At 43.1% G+C, this 23,262-nt stretch overlaps 1 protein-coding gene across 1 annotated transcript in view; it reads right to left on the bottom strand.

The window, feature by feature from the left end:
- LOC126167159 (heparan sulfate glucosamine 3-O-sulfotransferase 5) overlaps positions 1-23,262 on the bottom strand; it is a 152,534-nt gene that overhangs the window by 26,657 nt on the left and 102,615 nt on the right. Inside the window, exons 3-4 of the mRNA XM_049920456.1 lie at positions 14,970-15,224; positions 10,051-10,801 (exon numbers count right to left, since the gene is read on the bottom strand). Coding sequence (XP_049776413.1) covers positions 10,487-10,801; positions 14,970-15,224 — 570 coding nt within the window. The 3' untranslated portion in view covers positions 10,051-10,486. The remainder of the gene's footprint in view (positions 1-10,050; positions 10,802-14,969; positions 15,225-23,262) is intronic.

The raw sequence follows: 23,262 nt of genomic DNA, 5'->3' as shown, positions 1-23,262 counted from the left end.
TGCAGAAGAGGAGGGAAGTCTGGTTTCATTTCTTTTTAGTGATACTTTCTCGGACAGAAGGGCTTGATTTTACTGATGTAGGGCGAACTCAACAAGAAGAGAGTTTTGGGAAAATTTCGGTCGACCCTATTACAGCCAACAGATGAAACAGCTCGTACGTGAAGCGTAGCCAATCTATCTCGTGTAGTAGTCAGGCAGTCCCAAGTCCCTCAGTTTTGTCTGGAGGGAAATAAGTATGTAGCGGAAGTAAATGTTGCCTGCTTGCCTCTTGTAGATAACGAATGTGTGAGCCTACGGCATCTAGCGTGGAGAACGGCAGTACTGCGGTGAGAGGCGACATTTGGTCACGGGACACGGATTGGGATAGGTCAGGAAACCAATTTAATTCACAGAGTAAAGTCCCTATAAGCAGTTACTTGCATTCTAGTCTTCTAAGACAATCTGAAGAATGTCTATCGCTGAATCTTTTGTTATAAACCACTACATGTATCTGCCTCTCCAAAAATATGAATTCAAATACATTTACAAACTAAATCTAACTTTATATTTCTCAATTGCCTATGTACTTTACCAATTAACACATTGAGGACTGAAGTGTAAACTAAACAGCAATATATCCAACAGTTCAAATAAATCGGTGTCTTTAAACATCAGAAAATTTTTGTGATGGTATCCGAAAAGAGAAACATGATGTTTTGTGCTGGTATCGCCCCCAATGCGTTAATCACCTCTAGCTGAAGTATTCTAATTCAGGTATAGTAGGCCCAACAAATACTATTTTTCTGGACCAATATGCGGTGAAAATAATAATAAATTCTGCTTAACTTTTACAAAAGATATACATATTTATAAAATTAGTAAACATTTTTTTTTCTTGCACAGCGATTACGCTTAGCCATTGACGATATTTATACAAAATTTGAAATTTGATCCTTCGCTACTAATAAACTCATTTTTTGGTGTCTCCCTTGACGTCAAAAAATGAGATTTCCTCGAGAATATCTGTACATCGCTAATCAAACCATGTTCCATTTCTGTGCCAGACAACGCAGCCGGGGCTTTGTAAGAATAAGCGGTTCTTATGCAAAGGTGCCGGTCTGTGTCGTCTGTCATCATCAGAGAAGTTAAGCCATGATTTTGTGAAGGATCAAACTCCAGATTTTTTTTTATTTGTGGCAAAATGTTGCTACCCTCAAATTACTTTTGAAAATAGAACTCATCTCTAAAATTAATACGGCTAGGTTGCTGAAAACAGTAATTTAAAACTCTGTGTAGCATCAGAGAAGATAACTGCTTTTGTTCTACAATTTCATCCTATGTCTTAATTTTAGAAACAGCTGTCTCCCTCGTCAGCCTTTCATTATATCAAAACAGTAGAGCTTTTAACAAAAATAAAATATCACAGTAACTACATTAAATATTCGCGTCTAATGACAGAAAATGACGTGAGATAATAAAGATCTGACATCAAAAGTTTCTATAATACAGAATATGTTAAATGTTGAATGGATATGTCTATCATGATATGTATGGGTTTTCTTTTCTGATCATTCTCGTAGGTGAATGTATTTTGTAATTTTTAGTTCCTGAGACCACAAATTGAAAGTACAATAAACATCTGAACTCTTGTACCCTTAATAATATTTGTGGTAATAATTTTATTCCCACTTTGCTTAATAGTATTGCTTCTTAATCTCTCTGTACTTCCTACATACAATATATTTAACTCTATACACTTTGACAGTCAATAATGATATGTTTCGTATTAATTACAGCATATTGCTCTTTAGTCTTAATAATGATATGCATAGTTTCATTTTTGTTTTATTTCTGATAAGTAACTTCTTAATTATAGATAGTTAAACACATAAAATTGATATAAACATGTCAGGGAGGTGCCTCTTCAGGGATATCAAAGGGTAAATGCGGTATTGCTTTTCCAGTTACTTGATTATATATTTAATGATGTTACATGAAAACAATAGTATATATTTTTATCATATAAAACACTGTTAACGGAATTAAATCTATCAAAAATAACATAGTTTTCACTGCACATTTCTTAATCAATCATCTTGGCACACTCGCCGCTGACGCGGCTTCTCACTCACACACAACATGCGCAATCTCTCGCAACACTCAGGCACGTTGTTGGTGTTCCTTAAGCTAAGTACTGGGTCGAGGAAATTGTGCGGGAAAATCAGTTACCTCTGTGGTCAGCGCCGGAACTTACGTTCTAGGTTAAGGAGGTAAATGGTCGGAACAATAATTTAAAGCTCTCGTCAAGATTAATCGTGTTTCAACGACAGAATAGATTTAGGATATAAATTTACGCTAAACTGGCTCCAATCGTGCCAGCATTCTCTCAGGATATCATCACAACCTGCGTTTCACGTGTAGATTTATAACTGTCACTCATATTTCTTTTAGTTTAATATCCCACATCTGCTCAAAACTACTAAGCCGTTAAGTGCTCATGGCGATAACTAGATGATTATGAAGTTCAGGCTCCAGGAACATTTACGAATACGTAAAGATCTGCTAGCAATACCGGCATGGAACTTATGCGTAAATAATTATCTAACAGTTACATTCTTTTCGTATTTTCGGTGAAAAAGTCTATTAAACATTTTAACTGGCAAACGTATTTGGAAAAATGGATGAAGCCAGAGAGCTTGCGTGTAGAGGGGCCATAACGTAGATGTGTCGTGCAAATGTTTCATTTAGAATTAAACACTTTTGGATGTAGGAGAAGAAGTGGTTGTAATATGCGATACGGTTCATCTCGGTAAGCAAACGATTTTGAGAATTGTGCATCACGGTTAAAACGACTTGCTGCAATACAACTGAACCTATTGCATGCTTCCCTTAATTACTGGTAGTTGATGTATTTGCGACAGGCTAAAGTAAACATGGAAATAAAAAGCGTCATTTATTGAGGCGGTTGTACGTAACTGCCATGTTCAAAGTCAAGAGACGTATGATTTTCTGCCAGACAGAATATTTTGGCTTCAGTGGACAAGCATACAAGAAATTATCAGGCGGCAATTTACCATTGTTTTCGCTGACTGCAGAATACATCATTACCAACCTGAAACTGCGGTAGGACGTGTAGCCAGGGAAATGTCCAACGAATTGCGAAGTACATGTAGATAACTAGCTAAATAAACTGAATGGCTATCGAATCTTATCTTACATATAGTTACGAAAGCGTAGCCACGCTAGAGAAACAATGCCGCGAGAGCTGAGATGCACTCATGTAGATCATCTGCTCAGCCCATTCGGTTTGCATAGTGGGTTCAGGACGCTCTGTGAAGGCAGAATATATGTATGTATATATATTTAAATAAAAACTGATATGTGTGTGTATCAGAACGACAACCATCTGGCAGAGGGTTATCTCCGCTTTCGTTTGTCTCCTGCACAGCACAAGCGCGTCTCTAACTCATCGTACTTGACGTAATATCGGGGCTCTAGCGTCAACAATGGAGAGCAACTACATACACTCACGCGCGCGCGCACACACACATACTGTACTATAGTCTACGGCGAACCGAACGGCAGCGGCGGGAGACTCGCAGCCGCCGTGCTGTCAGCTCTGTCGTTAACACCGTGAAACTGGTGGAAGGATTTTGCGCGGTCAGGCTACGTGGCGGCGCATCGGAGCCTCGAGGCCCACCCAGAGACACCTCCCTTGCTGGCGTGGCACGGGACGGGGGCCCAGGGCGAACGCCTCAAACAGCCCGGGCTGGAAGCACGCTTACCCAACTGCGGCAGCCGTGGTCTCTCGGCTGAATTATCTGTAATCAGCCTAGGGGAGAAAAGGTGGATCATTACATTACTGCGTCCCTAAGATTCTGCTTCTAGGTCTTGAGAAACTTGACATACGAGGAAACTGAAGCAATGTACAAAACTGTCGCGAAACTTAGAAGAACTTTTCACAACAGATACAGTCGACTTTAACCAGTATGGTGCAATTCCCGGAGTATAATTTGAAGCACGATTGTGAGAGGAAAAAAATCAATGAAGGCTCTGGGAGGTGCCGACAGGAATGTGAAACGTGTCAGATATTGAACCTAGAAATGAACAGAACTGTTGTTACAGATAAAATACGTATGAAACTGTGGGAAGACCACAGAGAGAGATGAAAAGAAGGAAAGATAATCAACACACACAAGAGAGATGACAAAAAACGTCCGAAGTAGTTACAGAGGAAACCTAAGGCTGAACCCCGCACATAAGATATACCTCACAATAATTGAAAAAAAAAATGCATTATTTAGCTGAAATGATGCTGCTGAAGCCTCAGAGCAACTGTATAAAAGACGAATCTGTATAGATGCAATGTCTGCAGCTAAAACGGATGGTAGACAACCAGAGGATGCAACATTTTTCCTGTAGGCTATGTTTATATTACGATAACGTTCACGACCCAATAAGGCAAAATACTGTGGTATATAATAGAAAAAGCCTATGTAATACTATTTATTTCAATTTATGACATCCCAGTATGATAAAACAAGTAGAGTATTTAGACACATAAGTTGCAGAAAGTCCCTAGTAGTCAGTCAAGTAATACGACAAGGCTGTGGACTGTCACTTTTATTATTTGACATGAAAATAGAAAATGTTCTATGGAAGTGGCAAGAGCCGAATCGAAATGGAATGTACTTGGGGCATTGGAATGGTATTATGACAAACTTACTCGCAGGGGAACAGGTGCCAATAGTGGTTTTAAAAGGCGGAATGAATAAAATTCTAAGGATATATTACGTGAACATGTCGACTAGCAAATTTTAAACAATGATCATGTAAAGAAAATATGTGAAAAGGGCAAGTATAATAGAAAATAAGTACGTTATATAGCACACAAATTCATTTAAATATTTGGGTTGCAATGTGCTTGTCAATAGGTGAAACGCTCGCGTAGAAGACAATACACAGAAAAGCAACGAACTAAATATATCCATTAATAGGCATTGTGGGAAATATTTTATAAACGTAATGCGCATTATATCCCAACTTACTCTGTTTTATGGAAGCAAGGTTAGGAAAATATTAAGAAATATGATAACACAGGGCAAGGAATATTATAAATGAAGTTTTTCTCGGCTAACATTATATCTGATAATATCCACATGTTAATAAAAATAACGATGAAATACTGAACTATCAAAGGCACTATGTGACCTACGATCGTCTCCTATGGCAACACATAGAGAGATGAGATGTTAGCTGACCACACTCAAGGTGGAGTGTGCAGTTCCATTTTGAAACGCTCTCTTTGAACCACAGCGTTGTTTAAAATGATACTGCTATAATTTCGCGATGAAATATCGGAAGGATGAGTTCTTCCTGAATGAATAAGTGAGATTGGGAGACTGATAAATCGTTCAAGTACAGCGCACCTTATCCTGATGAAGAAGGCAAATGTCAAACACAAACCACAGAAAGGAGACCAGATGGTCACGAAATAAGAACAATTCACAAAGAGGATCAGAACCAACACGCTACTCTGAAGAAACCCTAGTCACGCGATAGAATGCACTCCCTAATGCGACTGTCTAATTTTTTCCAAGTAAACTTCGCGGTGTTCTATTTCTATCACGATGAACACAAGAATATAGCGTAGCCTGTCAAAATTGTAAACATCAATATGGAACGTGGTACACCTTCACCGGCCCAACATTCATGTAATAGGTTCAAATGAGGAGAAGACAGCTGTATTTTGGTCTATATAAAAAAGGGAGGAAAATCCACGTCCAAATGAAGGCTGAATACTGTACTTGCACGTACTTGTACAAAACTCAGAATGATTCACAGCACTTGGTCAAAAAATTGTGATGAAGGGCGATCCGAAGGTAAAAAAGGATCAACTGGCCTTAAAAAGTCATGGTTTCATTGTTTCATAACTATATACCAAACAATTTAAATACCAGGCAGTGACGGAAGCCAAACTGAAATTCAGAACAGGAGCGAAACCATAAATGGAAACAGATATCGGTATTAACGTTTGCAGATCACATTCTCCTCCGACACAAAGTCAGTAAATAGTAATAATTAGTACTGAACTGAACGACAGCTTGCTTAGCACTGAGTTTAAGTGAACAAAACGAAGACAAAAACCATTGAAGAGAAGTACAACTATAGTAACGAGTTAGCATTCTTGGGTGTAATACAGCAATATTCACCTGCCAAAGAAGTACGAACACTAAAGCGACCAGAAGAACAAAGACAGAAAGTAGCATAGGCGAGGAGGAATGCTTTCTTCAACAAGAGAAATCTGATGCTGACAGCACGTTGGCCTAGTAATAAAGAAGATTTTCTGACGTACGCGGTAGGAAGGACAGGGAAATGAACTGAAAATTTTTCAAATGCGTTGCTAAAGAATGGGTATTCGTTACCATACGGTGGGGAATAAATGTTAAGTCGACCACAGCCACTTACCTGGGCAGTAGAAGAAGCACTAGAGAGGAGAAATCTTGGGGGACTAGAATACATGTTACAAACTGTTGAGGAGTTTCAATTCCATATCAAAATGGAAAGGAACTAACTCTTCTGCAATAAGTGACTTCTGGTTACTCGATTCTCTTGCCCGCACAGCTGTGTTCATTGGGAATTGTATTAATGCAAGTACAATCGTTTTCGGAAGAATTAAACCCAATCTTGCGCACCTTTCAGAGGGTATAGGATGTAAGTTTTGCGAAATCGATTGCATATTATCTGATAAAGCTTCAAAAGAACAGAACTGTACAGGTAAGCTAACTGAATGAACGGAAGTCAGTTGTCGGGGGGCGTTGGATCCGAGAAGTATTGAGATATGAGAAAGTGGAATGAACCAGAAGCAGTGTTCCTCAAGGTAATTGAGGACTTTCGTGACCTAGTTTGTTCCGCGGTGTTGCGGAAATTGTAGACTTGCGGGAGCGTCACTTGCTACGCCCTTCCCGCGGTGACAATTTCCGGCGGCAGGGGAAACGCGAGCTTCCACCAAAGGCTGAGAATTCGGCGGAGCCTACTGGGCCATTGCTAACCACGACCCGTGCCAGCGCACCCTATACTTATCAACAGCTTCCAATATGGACTATAAAAAATATGGTATCTTATATTAACAGCCGTACTTCATCATGGACCAATATGATCCACACGTTGGGACCAGGTTCTGCTGCGCCGAGCTGTCGTGTTGCGTTCCTGGCCACGTGGGCCCCTAACTCGCACGTTGGCCTGTCACGTGACACTCCTGATGCCGTTCCTGCCTCTGGGAGTTGTCGTCCAAACAAATGACACTCTGGTACTCGCGTCGTGGGGCAGCGAGTGGATCTGTCGTCGTTTGGCATCTCGAACAGGAACCTGCGCTCTGTGCTGCGAACGTGTCGTGAGGAAACGTAAACAAAATCGAGCTCTGGAATAGTAATTGACTGCTGCATCCCGATGTATTTTAAGGTCGGACACTCGCTTTAAAAACTGTTGGGCTGTGCTAGCGTAGGCTGCTTCTGTCACTGTCACTAGTTCGAATAGACCCAAGAGTACGCTGTTGTTTGAATTAAGCAGCAGATCTGTCTGTAACAAAACACTGTATACTCACGTTGAGTAATGGCCAATATAGTCCTAATTTGGGATAATTAGGATTTCTGCTGCTATTTTCCAACGAAGATAATTTAGAAACAACGGTATCGAGTGCTACTGTGTGAGTTGTCTGGCAGTGCTCCAGGTAGTTTGCTGAGTCTTGCAAAATAGTCTGTTTTACCCAATGTCCTGTCTCGAGGCACTGTTTGACAGCTATTTTTACAAAAGCATCGAGAGCAGAAACGGAAGGTCACTGCTTTGACGTCGTCACAGCCGTTTGTCGTTTCTGATTGCCGTGGGTCTCAGCGGGTGTAAACTTTTGTGATAGTTTACCTCAGCAAGGCGAGCGTCTTTGCTGTCGATCGCATCCCGCGGTGGGGTAACCGTGACAGTCACTGTATTAGAAGCGATAAAATCTCCTCGCATACACGTACTATGCGGTTTCTTTGTTTTACGTTTTGCTTCGTGTGAACGAAACGTTCCTTTTGCGGAGAAAACTGCTATTGGCTGCATTCTGGAACAGTGGCTTCAGCCAGAGGAATTTATTCAGGATTTCCTTCTTCAGCAAATCCAGGCACACTTTTCTTTTACTCGCTGTTGAACTGATAAATCATTGAATTAGACATCTTTTTGCTCTTTGACGCCGCCCTCACTGCCAACTCTCAACCTCAAACTATGTTATGTTATGGCCAGTGTTACAACAAAGAACGTTTGATTACGAGTATCATTTGATTGCGATTAAGATTTCCGATTAATATTTCTGTTAAGCGCTGTCATTATCCCATGCTTTCCACTCTTGTGTAATTGCTAGCGCGTAAGGTTTACCGTGTCCGGCGTGAGAATGAGTACTGTGGGTTTTACTTGCGTAGTGTTAACCGTAAATTTCGTCAGCACCTCCTTTGTCACAATTCCTAACAACGTATTTATCGGCAGACGTCAGCAATATCCGGACCAAACATGGATGTACGAAGGTGGTACAAGTACAAGCACTGTCAGTTGAAGAAGGACTCGATATGTTTTGTGATGTTCAAAGCAACACGTTTACGTTTTGCTCTGAGCTAGCGATATACGAAAGATTTTATACTAACTTCTAGACCCGTGCTGTTTATGGGGTGGTGTGGCGATGTGGCTTTCACTTTCTGCGCGAAATGGTGCACGGAATTTGTGCTGACAAGTGACATGGTCGCTGCTTCGCTCCTCTAGTGTGCCACGGCAAGCGCATACATTTAAGAAATACACAATTCGTGACAAATGTCTGTGTAAGAACGACAGTTTTTCGTTAAGAGGATTAGAGAGTCGGACGACTCTTGTTTTGGAATTGTAACATTTTTCACGCCAGTTGACTGAAAAACTAGATGTGAACATGAGGTGGTCACAGCTGCTGACCGACAGACGGAAGAACTTCTTGCGTGAGGTTTATGAAGTTTCTGCACAATTTTATCGTCTTCAGAGGCACGGAGTTTTATCTCCAGCTTCATTTTGACGCTCAGGGCAGCAGCTTTGAAATCGCCAACAGTTTCTTGTGCACGTAGTGGAATAGTAATGTTTCATTTCCTCTCGTGATGCTCCGCAAATATTTTTTTTTCCAGAGGTACGTGTGACTATGGCACTTTGAATGGAACGGTGCGGGAGTGGGTCAGAATGTTTAGACATCTGAGCGAGTGTCTCGGCCAGCTGGGACATGCCCCGGACCGTCTCTCTCCAGAGCGGTCACACGCAGCCATCAGAGGCGAACGACGCCAGGGCGGCGGCAGAACCTGGTACCACGCCCACGCACGCGGGGCACCTCCCCCACAGCCCCCTCGGCGGAGGCAGCCGGGGCGCCGGCGGGGGTGCATCCCGGCTGCGCCCGCCCTTGCCTCCTACTTACTACCCACCCATCCGACTCACATCGTCTTCCTTCCGATAGTTCCGCCGACCTTCACCAGGCGACCAAATACGCGCTTCTGGTCGCAGTCGCAAACGAGCTACCTTTACGCGAGAAACAAACGCCAAGAAGTGAAAAATGTTGAAGGGGGAGAAACGGGGCCGCTTTTCCGCGACAGTTTCTTCCCCTTCATCTCTGACACTCTTAGAAACAGTACAACATTCCTAGAATAATCCAGCAGCACGTTCAAAGTCAATGCGTACGACAGAAAGCTCAAGTACTCGTAAGACTTCACCGTGTCATTTGTGCCGTGCCTGATGTTACCTAAAATTTTAATTTTAGCTATAAACGCGGGAATTAAATTCGCATTACAATTTCCAGCGGCAGTCTGCACGTATTATTGCTTTGGTATTGCATCACAGAACATGGGAAACCTAATAATCGCGTATTCTGTGGTGCCATTTGGTGAACGAATCAACGCGCTAATTGGTGACTACCGTAGGAAAGAAAGCAACTTTACAATTAATTTTTTTTCTTAAAAACAGTGAGCACATGAACCTGAGGGCTCAAAACTATAATAGTTATTACACATTTTTTTTTTAGCAGTGTTCTTTTTTCACCTGTTCCGCAGCCACGTAGCATCGGTGGCGAATTGTTCGGCTCTTTCTTGTTGTACAGTCTGTGGTAACTGAAGGTTAAAGAGTGTGGAGGAATGTACAAAACGAAAACGACGTCTCCCGTACGACTGGTAGCATAGACTCAGCTCGCTCTGCTGTCGCCTGAACACTCAGCTGTCGGTTGCTCAGTATCTGGCCGTCAGTACTGTGCTGTGTGTTTCCAGAGTCTGCAGGTCCGACAGTGGTAGATTGTACGCGCGACTGCCAGATGGCGACAACTCCGTCCACGGCCCGGGGCGACGTTCGTTCCTTTCTCGCGGCCGTCTCCGGATCGCTCGGTGACTGCCGCCGCGCAGGGCCGTCTCAGCTCGAGCCCCGCAGCTGCCTCCGCGGGCCGCTGGCGCGTGCGCAGTGCCGGGTGCTGGCGGCGGGCGGGCGCTCACTGCTCGGGCCAGCCCAGGTCCTCGCCCACGAGCTCGTAGAAGCGCTGGTTGTGCTCGCTGAAGAAGCGCCGCAGCTTGGCGACGACCCGTGGGTCCACTCGCGGGTGGCGGCGCCCCTTGCTGTCGCGCAGGCACTTGTCGGCCGTCTCGTTGCGCAGGCAGTAGAAGCCCTTGGTGCGGTTGAAGTAGAAGTTGTGGTGGCCGATGCGCGGCTCCAGGCCCAGGAAGCGCTCGATGCGCCGCAGCTGCGACACCGGGTCCTCTATCAGCTGGTCGCCGTTCACCACCAGGATCTGGCCGCGGTCGAACACCTGCGGAACCAAAATAAAACCGTGTCTTACTCAGTACCTCCCACAATAAAATCATTTTGATTTGCAGCTCCTTGTATTAGCCGTGTTTACAGTTAAAATTGTTGGATGTGAGGTCCGCCAGTAGTGCACGCACAGATGTTCTTTTGGCGACTCCCACAAATTCAGTACCAGAGACTGATCCACTTGTATGTGTGAAGCAAGAGATCGAGTATATATGCATTAAGCAAGAATCTCCGGATGTGCAGGAGTGGGAGGTGCCCGACGATCGGAATGATGCGCAGGATCCACTAAGCGACGATAAAGAGAGTTATTCGTCAGAAAACTTCATCGGATGTAGCACACTTTGTATTGAGAAGACTGAGGACGAGGAACATGAGGAGGCAGAGAGAGAGGACCAAGTGGAGAACCTCAAACATGCAGTAGAATCGACAAGTAGTGGCAGTGAACCCAAAAGAATAAATAAAAACGAAAACCCACTGATGATGGCACAGGGGTGCCGAAACATGTTTGGGTACTGAGAAAAACGGTGTTTCGTATAACTGGCGGACCTCACATCCAACAGAATAGAATTACTCATTAATGCAGGACGGCGCAGTTTAAAATAGTCCGCCTCACCCACAGTCTAATAAATACAGTAACGACACTGGTTCGAAAATTGTTTCAGTTTGACAGCTGGAGCGACACTAGCGCTCCAAGCGGTCAGAAAGCAGTCATACGTCGTACGGATTATGTTTGGTTTTAGCTACTTTCTACTTATTATTTATTCCAAGTTTCTGTTACCAGTCACTTTTTTTATGCTTAATCTAACATAATGCAACGCGTTTCGAAGATGTTCTGTTCATCTTCAGCCGTTTATACATACATACATACATATAGAGAAATGTTACTTAAAAATAAACCGTTTTAAACTAGATTAATCTAGAACTCTTTGTCCATTGTTTTTTACTGTAGCTGCTGGTGTGGCATTTGGGGGAATGGAGGGGGGCAGTGTATGGCTAGAACACGAAATCAGTGAAGTCTTCTGCTGATTTTCTTCCTTGTGGTTGACTATGTGTATCACAGCATGTATAGTATGCAGACAGATTTGCATGAGTTATAGAAACCATAACATATTGATAGGCGACTCCATGGAGTGTTGTGTGCACAACGACCATATATGTTAAATTAAAAGGAAGGTCAACGTTGGCCGTAATATTGATGTTTTATTGATGGCAGAATCGATTTTCGATCACATAGTGATCATCTTCAGTGCTGATATGTACAAATTCTCAGACACTGGTTATCAAGTTATCAATAACCAAAACTGAGAAGCGATCACAGTTGTAATTTGTACATATCAGCACTGAAGATGATCACTATGTGATCGAAAATCGATTCTGCCATCAATAAACATCAATATTACGGCCAACGCTGACCTTCCTTTTAATTTAACCATAACATATACAGCAATAAAAAATGAACATGACCCTTCTCTTATTAATACTATGTCACAACAGATAAAAAATAAACTGAACTAACAATATCAAATTACACTCATAACTGACAGTGCCCCAGCAGTCAAATATGTAAAAATCCCATATCTTGGAATAGTATCTGGCAAATTAGCAAGACTATTCAAAAACACAGTAGTAAAAATCAGTTTCAGCACCAACAACAAATTAAGTAGAAAGCTTATTCACAATATAAAACCACCAGATACAAGATTTGATGCGTCTGGCATTTACAAAATTACCTGCAGCCAATGTAATAAATATTATATGGGCCAAACAGGCAGAAATTTCAGAACCCGATTCAAAGAACATTTAGAGTGCTACAGGCTTGATAAATGTAACAAATCAGCAGTAGCAACTCACATTAAAGACACAGGATATCCTTTGAAAGTAGAAGACAACCTCGAAATTTTACACAAAATAGCAAAAAGTAAAAGAATGGATATCATGAAAGAAATGGAAATTTTCATACATAACACAACGCATGGAGATAACATTCTTTATGAAATAACCGAATTCAAAAACTCAGAATTCTTCAACAGTCTTAAGCCAGTTCTAATTAAATAGATTCAAGATATGTCAATGTAAATAACTGACTATAAATCTGTCAGTACCAAGAATATCGATAATCGATACAGACTCAAATGTTACAGTCCATCATCTTGTGTTGTGTGTATAACATCGAAGCAATTTGTGCAGTGAATTACGTTGGCAATCACTCACAAAATATAATGTGCAATACTGAAATGTCAATCATCAGCTCCACCATTACACCAGTGATGCAAGTGCAGCAGCAAGACGATGAAATTGTAAGTGATCAACTGTCATATAGAAGCCTTTCACACTATTTTCGTAACACATAACTGATGCAAATCTATCTACATCCTATACAGGCTGTGATATACATAGTCAACCACAAGGAAGAAAATCAGCAGAAGACATCATTAATTTCGATTTCTAGCCATACACTGCCCCTCTCCTTCCCCCCAAATGCCACACCAGCAGCTACAGTAAAAAACAATGGACAAAGAGTTCTAGATTAATCTAGTTTAAGACGGTTTATTTTTAAGTAACATTTCTCTATATATGTGTATTTATGTATAAACGGCTGAAGATGAACAGAACATGTTCGAAACGCGTTGCATTATTTAGATTAATCATAAAATAAAAAGTGACTAGTAAGAGAAACTTGAAATAAATAATTATACCACACAGTCACGGTGCACAAACACAGCCATTATGGCTGAAAATAATTACTTTCTAATTAATTAACAGAATAGTTGTTATATTTTTGCGTTCCCATGCATTAGTAAGTTACCGAGAGGTATGAATTATCGTGAAATACATGTAAAAATAGCCGAATCACACTTATTCAATGACATAAGCCACAACTCATTCATGAAGAAATGCAGGGTCACAGTTATTGACCTATATGAAATAAAATAGTCATAACTTCTGAATCCAGAATGAGATTTTCACTCTGCAGCGGAGTGTGCGCTGACATGAAACTTCCTGGCAGATTAAAACTGTGTGCCCGACCGAGAAGTAAAGCTGTGAGAACCGGGCGTAAGTCGTGCTTCGGTGGCTCAGATGGTACAGCACTTGCCCGCGAAAGGCAAAGGTCCCGAGCTCGAGTCTCGGTCGGGCACACAGTTTTAATCTGCCAGGAAGTTTCATAACTTCTGAATGTTTTGCTTTAGGAAGTTCAAACTGCCCGGCTGCTCGCCGAGCATGATGGGAATGATAAGACGCGTTGATGACATTACGAGAGGATGAGAAATTACTGTACATGGCTTTTGCGGAACGTCAACGATGGTTTGTTGGCTCATTTCCATTACATCATAAGTGGTGAAGCATGGTTTCATCTTTCCGTTCATGTGAATTCACAGAACACGAGGTACTGGGCAACGGAGAACGCTAACACTGTGTGTCAGCACCCACTCCATGACGAAAAAAAATCAGCGTTTGGTGCGGTATAACAGGTGTCCATGAGACACTTAAAGTGGTAAAGGAGTTTTGCAATTTGGGGACTAAAATAACTGATGAAGGCCGAAGTAGAGAGGATATAAAATGTAGACTGGCAATGGCAAGGAAAGCGTTTCTGAAGAAGAGAAATTTGTTAACATCGAGTATAGATTTAAGTGTCAGGAAGTCTTTTCTAGTATTTGTATGGAGTGTAGATGGACGATAGATGGACGATAAATAGTTTGGACAAGAAGAGAACAGATGCTTTCGAAATGTGGTGCTACGGAAGAATGCTGAAGATTAGATGGGTAGATCACGTAAATAATGAGGAGGTATTGAATAGAATTGGAGAGAAGAGGAGTTTGTGGCACAACTTGACTAGAAGAAGGGATCGGTTGGTAGGACATGTTCTGAGGCATCAAGGGATCACCAGTTTAGTATTGGAGGGCAGCGTGGAGGGTAAAAATCGCAGAGGGAGACCAAGAGATGAATACACAAACATATTCAAAAGGATGTAAGTTGCAGTAGGTAGTGGGAGATGAAGAAGCTTGCACAGGACAGAGTAGCATGGAGAGCTACATCAAACCAGTCTCAGGACCGAAGACCACAACAACAACAACCATGTAAGACTTCGTCGCTGTGCAGCTGTATTTCGTGTTGGAAGACAGGGTGAGGCTGTGGGTGGGTGCGGGGAGAGCAGCGGGCGCGCTCACCTCGAGCCAGCGCGGCACGAAGGTGTGGTAGAGCGAGATGGCGAGCGGCCGGTAGGCGACGTTGACGGAGCCGTCGGGCCGCAGCGCCAGCTGCTCGAAGGAGCGCGCGGGCGGCGGCGGCTGTCCCGCCGTGGCGGCCGTGGCGGCCGCGTGGCTGCGCAGCTGCGTGTAGTCCGAGATGGCGCGCGTCACCGGCTCGCGCACGATCACCAGCAGCTTCACGCTCGCGTTCATCGCCCGGATGCGCTCCGGCACCTGCCGGCACGCGCGCACCCGTCACCCTGGAAAACTCTCCGCACAACGGGCGTTAGACACTGCACGACTGCGTACTTCGTCCTGGAGGAACAACATAAAGAAGACTGCGACTGTTGATAAATCCACTCCTGGAAATTGAAATAAGAACACCGTGAATTCATTGTCCCAGGAAGGGGAAACTTTATTGACACATTCCTGGGGTCAGATACATCACATGATCACACTGACAGAACCACAGGCACATAGACACAGGCAACAGAGCGTGCACAATGTCGCCACTAGTACAGCGTATATCCACCTTTCGCAGCAATGCAGGCTGCTATTCTCCCATGGAGACGATCGTAGAGATGCTGGATGTAGTCCTGTGGAACGGCTTGCCATGCCATTTCCACCTGGCGCCTCAGTTGGACCAGCGTTCGTGCTGGACGTGCAGACCGCGTGAGACGACGCTTCATCCAGTCCCAAACATGCTCAATGGGGGACAGATCCGGAGATCTTGCTGGCCAGGGTAGTTGACTTACACCTTCTGGAGCACGTTGGGTGGCACGGGATTCATGTGGACGTGCATTGTCCTGTTGGAACAGCAAGTTCCCTTGCCGGTCTAGGAATAGTAGAACGATGGGTTCATGACGGTTTGGATGTACCGTGCACTATTCAGTGTCCCCTCGACGATCACCAGTGGTGTACGGCCAGTGAAGGAGATCGCTCCCCACACCATGATGCCGGGTGTTGGCTCTGTGTGCCTCGGTCGTATGCAGTCCTGATTGTGGCGCTCACCTGCACGGCGCCAAACACGCATACGACCATCATTGGCACCAAGGCAGAAGCAACTCTCATCGCTGAAGACGACACGTCTCCATTCGTCCCTCCATTCACGCCTGTCGCGACACCACTGGAGGCGAGCTGCACGATGTTGGGGCGTGAGCGGAAGACGGCCTAACGGTGTGCGGGACCGTAGCCCAGCTTCATGGAGACGGTTGCGAATGGTCCTCGCCGATACCCCAGGAGCAACAGTGTCCCTAATTTGCTGGGAAGTGGCGGTGCGGTTCCCTACGGCACTGCGTAGGATCCTACGGTCTTGGCGTGCATCCGTGCGTCGCTGCGGTCCGGTCGCAGGTCGACGGGCACGTGCACCTTCCGCCGACCACTGGCGACAACATCGATGTACTGTGGAGACCTCACGCCCCACGTGTTGAGCAATTCGGCGGTACGTCCACCCGGCCTCCCGCATGCCCACTATACGCCCTCACTCAAAGTCCGTCAACTGCACATACGGTTCACGTCCACGCTGTCGCGGCATGCTACCAGTGTTAAAGACTGCGATGGAGCTCCGTATGCCACGGCAAACTGGCTGACACTGACGGCGGCGGTGCACAAATCCTGCGCAGCTAGCGCCATTCGACGGCCAACACTGCGGTTCCTGGTGTGTCCGCTGTGCCGTGCGTGTGATCATTGCTTGTACAGCCCTCTCGCAGTGTCCGGAGCAAGTATGGTGGGTCTGACACACCGGTGTCAATGTGTTCTTTTTTCCATTTCCAGGAGTGTACAAACGTTCAAATGTGTGCGAAATCTTATGGGACTTAACTGCTAAGGTCATCAGTCCATAAGCTTACACACTACTTAACCTACATTATACTAAGGAAAAACACACACACACCCATGCCCGAGGGAGGACTCGAACCTCTGCTGGGACCAGACACACAGTCCATGACTGCAACGCCTCAGACTGCTCGGCTAATCCCGCGAGGCTAAATACAAATAATACAGTTCTTGCGTCAGCCACTCGTTTCTTTTGCCACTACGCGATTAGATGGTTCATACCATCATCTTGAGGTGGTGAGCTGTTTTTTTTTACATAGATGGTGTTGGTGAAGAGTACAGACGTCACTTCACATGAGCAGACCAGGGTCCGTGTAATTATTTTGCGTCTTTTGCTGATGATAAAAATTGTGTAATTGTTTAACTAAAATAATACAAGAAATGTATAAGGATACACATGTCAAGTGAAAATTGCTAGTACACTTTCACAGAAATTTAGAACAAGCAAGGGTCTGTTACAAGGTTGCCCCATGTCACCAACATTATTTAAAATCTGTTGTTGTGTTCTTCAGTCCTGAGACTGGTTTGATGCAGCTCTCCATGCTACTATATCCTTTGCAAGCTTCTTCATCTCCCAGTACCTACTGCAACCTATGTCCTTCTGAATCTGTTTAGTGTATTCATCTCTTGGTCTCCCTCTACGTTTTTTACCCTCCGCTCTGCCCTCCAATACTAAATTGGTGATCCCTTGGTGCGTCAGAATATGTCCTACCAACCGATCCCTTCTTCTAGTCAAGTTGTGCCACAAATTTCTCTTCTCCCCATTTCTGTTCAATACCTGCTCATTAGTTTGTTCATCTACCCATGCAATTTTCAGTGTTCTTCTGTAGTACTACATTTCGAAAGCTTATATTCTCTTCTTGTCTAAACTATTTATCGTCCACGTTTCACTTCCATACATGGCTACACTCCATACAAATACTTTCAGAAAAGACTTCCTGACACTTAAATCTATACTCGATTTTAACAAATTTCTCTTCTTCAGAAACGCTTTCCGATATAGATATAAGTCTTAAGACATGGTCTTGTAAATGCGATGTGACTGGGCTAGAAATTAAAGATGGAGTTTATTTATATCACCTACTACTTGCCGATGATCGAATAGTTATAGCATAAAACGTGGAGTATGCAGAGTGTATATGTGTAACCAATTAGCAATGGAATACAAGAATTGCGGACTCAGGATTAATCACCAGATAACAGAATACCTCATTAATGATCCGGATGAGTTACACATAAAGGGAAAGAAAATTAAGAAGGTCAATCCTTTCTATTCTAACATTCTGCGTGGTGTATGTTTGTTCTAAGTCGTATCTCCCTACCACTTTCGCGCAACGACGCTCTGAGCGTGTTTTTTAGGGAATTGATTAGTTTGAACCTGGGACCTGTTGCTGGTAAGGAGACGCCAGACCACACATGACATGTAGAGTTCAGAAGAGTTCAGTGAGACTAGCGATGATATAACCAAATACTTAATGATTTCAGCGTCAGCTCCACTGCACTCCCTGTAAAAGAATCTTAATACTAACTAAATTTAGTGGAAGGGGTTCAAGGCTTTCCTATTTTTAGTTAGCTGGTAAAATAACGTCGAAAAAGCAGTTAAGTTTACCATTGGAAATTTTATTCTACTCACAAAACATTGTTTATAAATTACACTATTGATAAAAGGAAATGTTTTAATACAGGATGATAAAAACCAACTGCGTTCAACAAAAATGTGAACGAATATTCCCTGAATGGGTTTCCAAGTTCTACAATGGATTGAAGGATGACCTATGCCATATCACATCTATAATCTAGGTTTAAATTAAGTTTCACAAAAGAGAAAACTATCAAAATGGTCTACAGTGACCCTCAATTATCTTTAATTACTTATCTAACTTGTCGTAAATTAAAGTGGCTGATGTGGCTTCTCAATAACTATATAACAGAAAAATCATTGCGTTTCAGATTTTTACTTCAAGTGGCAAATGTGAACACCATGAGCTTTAACAGACGATCGACACTAGTATTACGCAAAAAGGGGTGTAACAGATGAGACTTCTGCAGTTCTGAGTGAAGCTTTATGCGCTGTTATGCGGCATCGCGTGCGTTCATTACCTTGTCGGTGTTCGTCAGGGGGCGGCGGGCAGCACAGCTCCGCTCACCTCGCTGTCTCGAAAGCAACTCTCTCCTAACTTCTCCTTACTACAATTTACCGAAGTTGGTTTAAAAAAACTATCTGGCTGTGTTTTCATCTGACTAATCAGGGTCTCAATGTTAACCTTAAGCTCCGCCTACAAAAATTCTGTCTATCCAATGAGAAACGTGCCACTTTTCGTGGTGGGGCAATGTTTTTAAAGTTTGCAACGTAACAGAGACGCGAAAAAGTCTCACGCTAAAACTTGCAGCTGGTGTGGTCCTTTTAGTGTTATCGTAAGATCTATACTGTTCTTCTGGAGGGCTCTATCTTTTCACATGTGCTGGGGGGTGGTCCTGACGTAACAGAGACGCGAAAAAGTCTCACGCTAAAACTTGCGGCTGGGGTGGTCCTAGCGGTTATCTGGCGACGTGGGTGTCCGTCCCTTATCGTAGGGCCTCCCAGCTTAACACGGTTCTGCTCTCGGCTTCTGTTCTCGTTTCTCCCCTCGGAACTGCGTCTGTCTCACGGTGGGAAGGTATGACATGCATTTAGGCATTCTTGTGTTAGTCTGTGGTATTCCATTTGCTCACTCGTTACTCGTATTACTTTGGTTAATTTAACGTCACGATTTATTCGGAGCTATGTGACATACTACTGGATTTGCTTATCATGTCAGGGTTTTCATGGAAGGTGTTGAATTTGCCTGACACCTTACACTATTATTTGGGATCCATTTTGCAGTTGCAGGGAAAGTCAGAGGTAGAAATTAATGAAAGAATCAGCAGTGGAAGGACGGTCATTGGGGATGCTCAACTAAATCTTATGGAGCAGAAATGTAATAAATCGAACCAAAAAAATCATATATAAATCGTTACTAGAGAGCGTAGTTATGTATTGAGTGGAGACTTGGACTACAAACATGAAACACCTAAAAAAACTGCAAGCGACAGAAATGGGCTTCTGGAGAAGGTCAGCAAGAATTTCTAGAAAAGAGAAAGTAAGGAACGACGAAATATTAAAGAAAATGGAAGTAAGACAAAGACTACATAACGTGATGGATAGAAGGAAGTTACAATGGTACGCGCATGTAACAAGAATGGAGGAAGCCAGAATTTCGAAAATGCTCCTGGAACGGGAATCATGGGGAAAGAAGAGAAGAGGACGCCCTATGACCACCTGGGTTCAAAATGTACGATTAGCAATGAGAAGACCTGGTGCAGAGGAAGAAGATATTCAAGATCGAAACACCCAGAGCGACATCCCGAGGAGATAAATTAAGATCTTATGCAAAAGATGTAATAATTTCCTGGTATTTGTTATGTTGGAGAAACTGCTTTGTTTAGAGGAATATCTCAATAAACAAATAAAAATAAAAGAAATTGTTTGTTAAGAAAGGGCACTTTAGAGATTAAAGAACTTGAATTTATGACCGTGAATTGCACTTACACGCACTGTTAAAGTCTGCATACTGTTGCCAGTACGGTGACTAATGAAACTTCCATTTCCATGTTCGTTAGTGTGTAACTGTAAATGTTTTGTAGGAGACCCACTGTAATCGCTGTATGACGACCGTACCACGTAGACTACTTTTAGCAAATAGAAACACATAAGCCTCGATGCAGAATCGAACCCTCGACCTCCTGCATGCTGACTTAAAACGCTATTCACTGCAGTAACTGCACACCGCTAGTGTGACAGATGTAGAACTGTACAAGCGATTACAGTGTTCCCAGATTGCCAATCTTTAATGTCCATTTAATGCCCGAAATATGCGCAGGACGAAATTTTTTGACGGATATTTTTGTATTGCCAGTATGTGAGGAATCGTGCTGCTAAGTCAGAGTGCGCGATTTTTTCTTCACCTTGTATAATACACTGTCACTTCAGAGATGTGTAAATATAATGTGCAGAGGAGCAGATATACATCTGCCAACTACACACAGACTAAATAGCGCTACCGTACCTGTTAGAAATTCATGTTTTTCAACCTCTAAAGTGCATTTTCTAAATAAACAAGCTTTACCATTAGCAAAAAATGCAAAATGACCTACACTACCCGTGGTCTGCTCCTGCGAAAATACGTCTTTACTCTTCAGCAGCACCAGCCAAGTAAATAAGTAGTTCTCCACCGGAGGGTTATAGTATGCACCACCGGATCGTATATCGGCAAAATAAACAAGTGACTTACACAGAAACTGCTTGTACTGCACAAGTTGTTAAAGCGACTCAACACCGCCGGAAACTGATAAAAATCGTACTGTCTTAGTGCGAGTCACATGGCGCTCAGCAAGCAAGCTTGTGCAAGAAACTAAGCAAACTGCAACACCAGCTTACTTTTAATAATGTCACTACCCTACATTTTTTAAGAACACAGTTGATGTAAACGCATTATTAAAGATGTACGGGACTATGAACTAATTCATCAAAATATACCTTCAACAATTTATCTACTTTACTGGTCGTTGAGCTCCATGCCGTGTATTATATTGTTTTAAGAAATACAGCAACCAGCCACAATTTTATGTATTTTGATGTAGGCTAATACGCGCTTTGGGCTTTTACCTAACTTCAGTTAGCGTAATACATATCTGAATCTTCAGTTTTATCGATGTAGTTGCTGACTGAAGGCTGATGAAAGCCCGAACGTGTATTATATAAAATGCAAATACATAATAAATGTCAGGTTGCTGTATTTCTTAAAATGTCATTTATCGTGCTGTGTAATAATATAGAGTAGGACAGCAGAATAAACAAACTGATAAAGCTGCAATAAAAAAAAAACAAATGTATTGGAAGGCTGGCGCCAAGAGGGAAGAAAGAAATTTATGACACAACCTGACTGAATATAGGGGCTGGTCGACAACATACTTCCTCAGCCTTCGAGAGATCGTCAGTTTCGCAACAGGCGGAGATGTGGGTCGTAAAAATTGTGGAGGGAGATTCGCCTCGAATACAGTAAGCAGCTTAAAGTGGATGTAGGTTGCAGTGGTTAAGCAGAGACAAGAGTCTTGCAAAAGATGGAGCAGCGTGGACATATGCATCAAACAAGAAGTCGAACTGAAGACCACGACAGTAAAAGCTAGACAGTGCTGCAAAATCAAAGAATTTGAAATGCTGACAGCCCCCTCTGTGTATATACCTGAAACAGTCATTTACATCAAAATAAATTATGCGCCATTGCCATGTAGACAATTGTACAATTTCAGGATAATATTCAAAGATGATTATTAAATCAACAATAAGCCACAAAAACTGGCTGGTAAATATTCTGCTAAAACTGAGACCTTATTATACAACAGACTCCCGGGCAGTTTTTTTTTCAAATGAAGCAACAAGAATCTTCAAAGTATAAAAATAAATATAAATAAAACTTGAAAGCGGCACGTTTATACTGTGTCAACTAATATATTGAAGTTAGTCCAAAAGAACTGGAAAAAATTGTGGAGCGCTACTAAAGCAATATGCTGAAATACACTGTATAAAACGTGCCAATAAGAAACGCACATGGCGCTTTTCATATTTGACTAATACGTACCATCACGTTTCCGACTTTCATAAAGGTCGGACTGTAGCCGATCGCCATTGTGGTTCATCGTATCGCGATATCGCTGCTCGCGTTGGTCATATCCAATGACTGTTAGCAGAATATGGAACCGGTGGGTTCAGAAGGGTAATACGGGACGCCGTGCTGGATCCCAACGGCCTTGTATCACTATCGAGATGACAGGCATCTTCTCCGCATGGCTGTAACGGATCGTGCAGCCACATCTCGATCCCTGAGTCAACAGATGCGGACGTTTGCAAGACAACAACCATCTGCACCAACAGTTCGACTACGTTTGCAGCAGCATGGACTATCAGCTCGGAGACCATGGCTGCGGTTACCCTTGACGCTGCATCACAGACAGTAGCGCCTGCGATGGTGTACTCAACGACGAACCTGGATGCACGAATGGCAACACGTCATTTTTTCGGATGAATCCAGGTTCTGTTTACAGCATCATGATGGTCGCATCCGTGTTTGGTGACATTGCGGTGAACGCACATTGTAAGTGTGCATTCGTCATAGCCATACTGGCGTATCACCCGGCATGATGGTATGGGGTGCCACTGGTTACACGTCTTGGTCACCCCTTGTTCGCATTGACGGCACTTTGAACAGTGGACGTTACATTTCAGATGTGTTACGACCCGTGGCTCTACCTTTCATTCGACCCCTGCGAAACCCTACATTTCAGCAGTATAATGCTCGACCGCATGTACAGAAAATACTCGACTGCTGCTCTGGCCAGTACATTCTCCAGATCTCTCACCAAC

Source organism: Schistocerca cancellata, chromosome 1 (genome assembly GCF_023864275.1).
Source record: "Schistocerca cancellata isolate TAMUIC-IGC-003103 chromosome 1, iqSchCanc2.1, whole genome shotgun sequence".
Classification (NCBI taxonomy): domain Eukaryota; kingdom Metazoa; phylum Arthropoda; class Insecta; order Orthoptera; family Acrididae; genus Schistocerca; species Schistocerca cancellata.
Note: the sequence above shows the minus strand (reverse complement) of the source record. Positions and strands in the feature narration are given on the sequence as shown.